The sequence below is a fragment of the Sinocyclocheilus rhinocerous genome, unplaced genomic scaffold (genome assembly GCF_001515625.1).
Source record: "Sinocyclocheilus rhinocerous isolate Xijiao unplaced genomic scaffold, SAMN03320098_v1.1 scaffold147, whole genome shotgun sequence".
In the NCBI taxonomy this organism is placed as follows: Eukaryota; Metazoa; Chordata; class Actinopteri; order Cypriniformes; family Cyprinidae; genus Sinocyclocheilus; species Sinocyclocheilus rhinocerous.
This window is the reverse complement of record NW_015651498.1, coordinates 983248-989235: the sequence shown is the minus strand read 5'-3', so window position 1 is coordinate 989235 and position 5988 is coordinate 983248. Positions and strand designations below refer to the sequence as shown.

General features: G+C 34.3%; 2 protein-coding genes across 4 annotated transcripts; one reads left to right on the top strand and one right to left on the bottom strand.

Moving 5' to 3' along the window:
• Positions 1 to 258: 258 nt before the first annotated feature.
• Positions 259 to 3230, bottom strand: LOC107712992 (ADP-ribosylation factor 4-like). Of its 2 annotated transcripts, none has more exons than XM_016518405.1 (5): positions 3136 to 3230; positions 1120 to 1200; positions 900 to 1009; positions 593 to 790; positions 259 to 501 (listed from the first exon to the last, which is right to left on the bottom strand). In XM_016518405.1, exons 1-5 carry the CDS (start codon positions 3200 to 3202, stop codon positions 415 to 417), a joined length of 543 nt encoding a protein of 180 aa, XP_016373891.1. In that variant the 5' UTR covers positions 3203 to 3230; the 3' UTR covers positions 259 to 414. The 2 variants fall into 2 exon arrangements, with proteins under 2 accessions (XP_016373891.1, XP_016373890.1); XM_016518404.1 differs by lacking the exon at positions 3136 to 3230 and adding an exon at positions 1361 to 1472.
• Positions 3231 to 3876: 646 nt separating this feature from the next.
• LOC107712993 (ADP-ribosylation factor 4-like) lies at positions 3877 to 5746 on the top strand. Of its 2 annotated transcripts, none has more exons than XM_016518408.1 (5): positions 3877 to 4064; positions 4240 to 4320; positions 4934 to 5043; positions 5157 to 5354; positions 5446 to 5746. In XM_016518408.1, the coding sequence occupies exons 1-5, from the start codon at positions 3998 to 4000 to the stop codon at positions 5530 to 5532; spliced, it is 543 nt and encodes a 180-aa protein (XP_016373894.1). In that variant the 5' UTR covers positions 3877 to 3997; the 3' UTR covers positions 5533 to 5746. The 2 variants fall into 2 exon arrangements, with proteins under 2 accessions (XP_016373894.1, XP_016373893.1); XM_016518407.1 differs by lacking the exons at positions 3877 to 4064; positions 4240 to 4320 and adding exons at positions 4359 to 4382; positions 4558 to 4638.
• The last annotated feature ends 242 nt before the right edge of the window (positions 5747 to 5988 follow it).

Below are 5988 nucleotides of genomic sequence, written 5' to 3'. Positions count from 1 at the left end.
CATAGTCCAAATACAGCAAAACACATATTAAAATAAGCCAAACGTGGCATATAACAGCATGTCGTTTACAGCGGTAAATTGACAGCACATAAAATACAGTAGTAGATAAATAAAATAATAGTACACAGTACAGCAGTAGTGCATAATTTATAAATTCATTTACAATAGTGAATTTAAAAAGGCACATAATGAAGGCAAACATGTACATTAGAACCAAAAACAGGCCGAAAACTGTTTAAAAATATCTTGATAGTGGTAAATTAACAATACAGAATGCACTGAACTAGAATTATATATATAAAAATATACTGTAATAATATCCCATAAATATATCAATATAAAAAATAAAGTTGCAGACATAATATATTTATGATTTAGCGTCTTTTCTTCAAGTAGTGTGAAGGCTGAAGTGTTTTATCGTTTGGACAGTTGATCCGAGAGCCAATCCAGTCCTTCATATAAACCTGATCCTTGAACCGCACATGTGGCCTGAACAAACCACTGAGAGACAGAGAGAGAAGCACGTGTTTATTTGACTGAAACACACACTGACAGCATGCACTACATGTCAAACAGAGTCTGTGTGTCTCACCTGTCTTCCTCTCAGTGCGTGTAAACCCAGTCTGTCTGTCAGCTCGTGGACCGCCATGGCTTTGGGTAAATCCTGCTTGTTAGCAAGAACTAACAGAACTGCGTCTCTCATCTCGTCCTCCGCCAGCATCGCGTTTAGTTCCTCTGCTGCTGTTTCAATCCGGTCATGATCACTGCTGTCCACCACAAAGATCAGACCCTGAATCACACAAACACACAGAATAAGGTGACATTTTCAAAGCTAAGGCCAGATATTATATAACTGCAAAATCATACTGCATACAGTCACGTTTGCATTAAACTCTTACCTCAGTGTACTGATAGTAATATTTCCAAAGACCTCTGATTTTGGTCTGACCACCGACATCCCAAACAGTGAAGGAGATGTTTTCATATTCAACTGTTTCAACATTAAAACCTAGAGGGAAAAAATGAATCGGATATTTAATAAAGAAGACAATTAGTCCAAATAAGGCAAACATTCATAGATTTATTTAAATACATCTGCTTTGATGAAATATTTCATACCAATAGTTGGAATAGTTGTGACAACTTCACCAAGTTTGAGTTTGTAGAGGACTGTTGTTTTGCCTGCTGCGTCCAGACCAACTTGGAGAAGAAATATTTGCATTTATTCGGCAATGGAAATATTGATATATCATTATATTTTGCCCTATGATCATTAAATGTATTTAAGCACATAATAAGGTACACAGTAGCCAAACTATAAGACTTTAAATTCAAAGTTTGGACAAAAATATGTACTCACCCATAAGCAACCTAATCTGCTTTTTCGGATAGAGACGAGAGAAAATCTGAGAGAAATAGTTGCCCATGTTTGCAATAAGACAGAACCGCTGTTGCTGAACCTAAACGCCTAGAGTTAAAGGCTCAGACTGGTAATGGTGTGTGTGTGTGTGTTTATATAGGCTTTTTACTTTCGGTTTGATTGACAGCTCAACACACCACACGCGCTCAGTTTGTCTCGCGGCAAATCCAACGCGTTCGATATGACGTCACCTACTGTACCACGTGTCCAAACAATATTTTTATTTACAGTTTAAAGTTGGACATCTTTGAGCTCATTTGAATTAAATTGACCAAAATAAACATTTGGGCAATATGAACAGTGAGAACATAAACCGTAAAAATGTTTTGTTAAAAATAAACAAATAGCAAAACACTGTGTTAATGTTACATGCGTTTTGGTGACGGTGTATGTGTCATTAAATTATGTTAATATTCCAACCTATTTGAGCAATTATTGAGCAATGGACGACCATGTGATGGCTTAAAGTTCATTATAAGTGGCTCTTCAAGTAACCATAAACAACAATAACATATGGACCAGTTTCACAGCAAACAAACAGCAGAGTAACACATATGACAATAAAATAATACTAAAACATTAACTAAACAACACAACACAGCATAAAACAGTCCAGTGTACATTACTCATAGCGACAATTAGATACTATTGTTGTCTTACAATATTTCACCATAACATTTTCCATAAATGTTTTACTTTTAAAAAGCATTTGTACAATATTTTACAGTACAGTTACATTTAATGTCTTAATTGTTGTCATATATGGTTACTTACAGTTTTTACTAACATGTTTTACTTACAAATCTTTTTTTTTGAAGATGGCATCAGGTTAAGATAAAAACATTAGCTAATTACAAATTAATAGTTAGTATCAAAAATGTCATCCATTCTGCAAATATTAGTTATTGAATGTGAAACATAAACACGCTACAATTTTTTTGTATGAAATCATCATTTATTGGATCTATTTTTTCATGATAAATTATAAAAACATAATATTATGATAAGTCTTTCAAAGTTTTTTTTTTCTTTCAGAGTTTATAGAACCAAGAATTAAAACCCAAAATTAACAAAACATGTTTTCAGAAGTAACCTCACAAAATCAAATATACAGTTTTGATTTAACATTAATAAATCAAAGTGCATTTGAGATGATAAACAGCTGGAGGCTGTTACATTCAATTACTGTATGTATTAGTTTTGAAGTATCAGGCCCCAAAAATCCAAAAATAAAGTTCCAGCATTATGGTTTTTATAATCAACTGTCTCCACATTAAAACCTACAGATGGCAGAATAATGAACAGTTTGACATGGCATGATCAATTTATCATGATTTCGATAAATTGCAGCTTGCTTTGAGTTTCTTACCAATAGTTGGAATAGTTGTGACAACTTCACCAAGTCTGAGTTTGTAGAGGACTGTTGTTTTGCCTGCTGCGTCCAGACCAACTTGGAGAAGAAATATTTACATTTATTCCACAATGAACATGTAGAAAGATTCATAATTGAAATATCTTCTTATATTTCACTTAGCAGTTAGGCCTAATTAATATGTTAGTAATATTTAATGAAATAGGATAATTATAAATATAAATAAATAGAGTGATAACATTTCATATACATTATTTGTCATAGTAAAATAATAGTTTGTAAAATAATAAGTTAAGATTAGGATTTTAAAACATTTTGAGAGAAAAAAAAAACATTTACTCACCCATAAGCAACCTCATATCTTTTTTCTTCAAGAGACGGGAGAAAAGGTTGGAGAAGAAGATGCCCATGTTTTTGATACAGCAAGATGAAAAAGCTGTTTGCTTTATTAATTGACAGTAAATGCTTACTGTTAAAGGCTCAGACTGGTAATGGTGTGTGTGTGTGTTTATATAGGCTTTTTACTTTCGGTTTGATTGACAGCTCAACACACCACACGCGCTCAGTTTCTCTCGCGGCAAATCCAACGCGTTCGATATGACGTCACCTACTGTACCACGTGTCCAAACAAACTTTTGATTTACAGTTTAAAGTCGGAAATCTCAGCTAAATTAATTGTATAATTCGTCTATACAAATCTTGTTACAATCTAAAGTTTAAAATCTCTTGGTTGAATAAAAGGAGGATCGTATGCGGTGTTTCAGGCTTTGTAATGTAATTCTGAAGTATTGCTGAAGGGGTTTTACTACATAAACAATTGTTGTTAAATTAAAATTATAGCTGTTTTTGCAACGCCATTCTGTTAGTGACATTCTGTGGTGGAAATTTCAAATAATTAAATAACATTTACAATTTTATCTCATATGTCACATCTCAAGCTCTTTCTGACAACCAAAACTAATAACCCTTGTTTATCTGACTTCGGTTTAGACCGACACGTGGTACAGTAGGTGACGTCATATCGAACGCGTTGGATTTGCCGCGAGAGAAACTGTGAGCTGTCAATCAAAGCGAAAGTAAAGAAGCCTATATAAACCCGCACACAATCACAGCTTCATCACACAAACAACCCGAGCTTCATCCTCCGGACTGATATTTCCACTAAATACAGCAAACAGCGCTTTCACCTGCACTTTATTTTAAAAATGGGCGTATACTTCTCTAACCTTTTCTCGCGTCTCTTTGAGAAAAAAGAGATGAGGTTGCTTATGGGTGAGTACATGTTTTACTTTGCTGTTATTATTTGATTCTCATTCAGTTTTTAACAAATATCGCTCTAGTGCAAATAGATGCATGTTAATTAGGCCTATAACATTTTAGAAAATATTCCAATTATAAATCTTGTACATGTTCATTGTCTAATAAATGCAAATATTTATTCTCCAAGTTGGTCTGGACGCAGCAGGCAAAACAACAGTCCTCTACAAACTCAAACTCGGGGAAGTTGTCACAACTATTCCAACCCTAGGTAAGAAAATGAAGGTCAAACAAATGTAGTAATTGAGAAAAAAGAGATGAGGTTGCTTATGGGTGAGTACATGTTTTACTTTGCTGTTATTATTTGATTCTCATTCAGTTTTTAACAAATATCGCTCTAGTGCAAATAGATGCATGTTAATTAGGCCTATAACATTTTAGAAAATATTCCAATTATGAATCTTGTACATGTTCATTGTCTAATAAATGCAAATATTTCTTCTCCAAGTTGGTCTGGACGCAGCAGGCAAAACAACAGTCCTCTACAAACTCAAACTCGGGGAAGTTGTCACAACTATTCCAACCCTAGGTAAGAAAATGAAGGTCAAACAAATGTAGTAATACTTAAAGGGACAGTCACCCAAAAATGAAAATTCTGTCATCATTTACTCACCCTCAAGTTGTTCCAAACCTGTCTGAGTTTCTTTATTTTAGATATTTTGAAGCATGTTGGTAACCAAACAGTTGACGGAAACCATTGACTTCCATAGTATGGAAAAATGCAATGGAAGTCAATGGCTACCGTCAGCTGTAGCCAAACTGAAGTACTGCAGCATAAAGACTGCTTGAATTGTGTCTGATAATGACTGACTGATTCTCTCTAGGTTTTAATGTTGAAACAGTTGAATATAATAACATCTCATTCACCGTTTGGGACGTCGGCGGTCAGGACGTTATCAGACGCCTCTGGAGACATTACTATCACAACACTAAGGTATGATCTGTCACAAAAATAGTGTTTAGTAGCTATTATTTTAACATTTCAAATCTAATCAGCTACTTTTATGAACTGTATTGAGTGTAAGTGTGTGTGTTTGTGTGATTCAGGGCCTGATCTTTGTGGTGGACAGCAGTGATCATGACCGGATTGAAACAGCAGCAGAGGAACTAAACGCGATGCTGGCGGAGGACGAGATGAGAGACGCAGTTCTGTTAGTTCTTGCTAACAAGCAGGATTTACCCAAAGCCATGGCGGTCCACGAGCTGACAGACAGACTGGGTTTACACGCACTGAGAGGAAGACAGGTGAGACACACAGACTCTGTTTGACATGTAGTGCATGCTGTCAGTGTGTGTTTCAGTCAAATAAACACGTGCTTCTCTCTCTGTCTCTCAGTGGTTTGTTCAGGCCACATGTGCGGTTCAAGGATCAGGTTTATATGAAGGACTGGATTGGCTCTCGGATCAACTGTCCAAACGATAACGATCACACTACTTGAAGAAAAGACGCTAAATCTGAACTGAATGTATATATTATGTCTCCAGCTTTATTTTGAAATATGTATGGAATATATATATATATTGTTACACATCTTAACATATAATTCTAGCTCAGAGCTTCCTGTATAGTTAATTTTACCACTAATTATATTTTTTTAAATCATTGTTGGCCTGTTTTTGGTTCTAATGTACATGCCTGCCTAAACTATATGCCTTTCAAATAAAGTTTGTATTTATATACAAAATAATTAATGTTTTATTTATATTTATTAATGCTTTATTCATTAAACAGTTGTATTTTTTTTATATATTTAAAATATAGAAAATTACCAGTTTACAGCAGATTAGTTTTACTACAGTAAAAATGATCATAGTACAATTTTTTCTAATCTAAAAACAAACATTACAGAAATAATCATCAAATAAGCCTAAAACAACT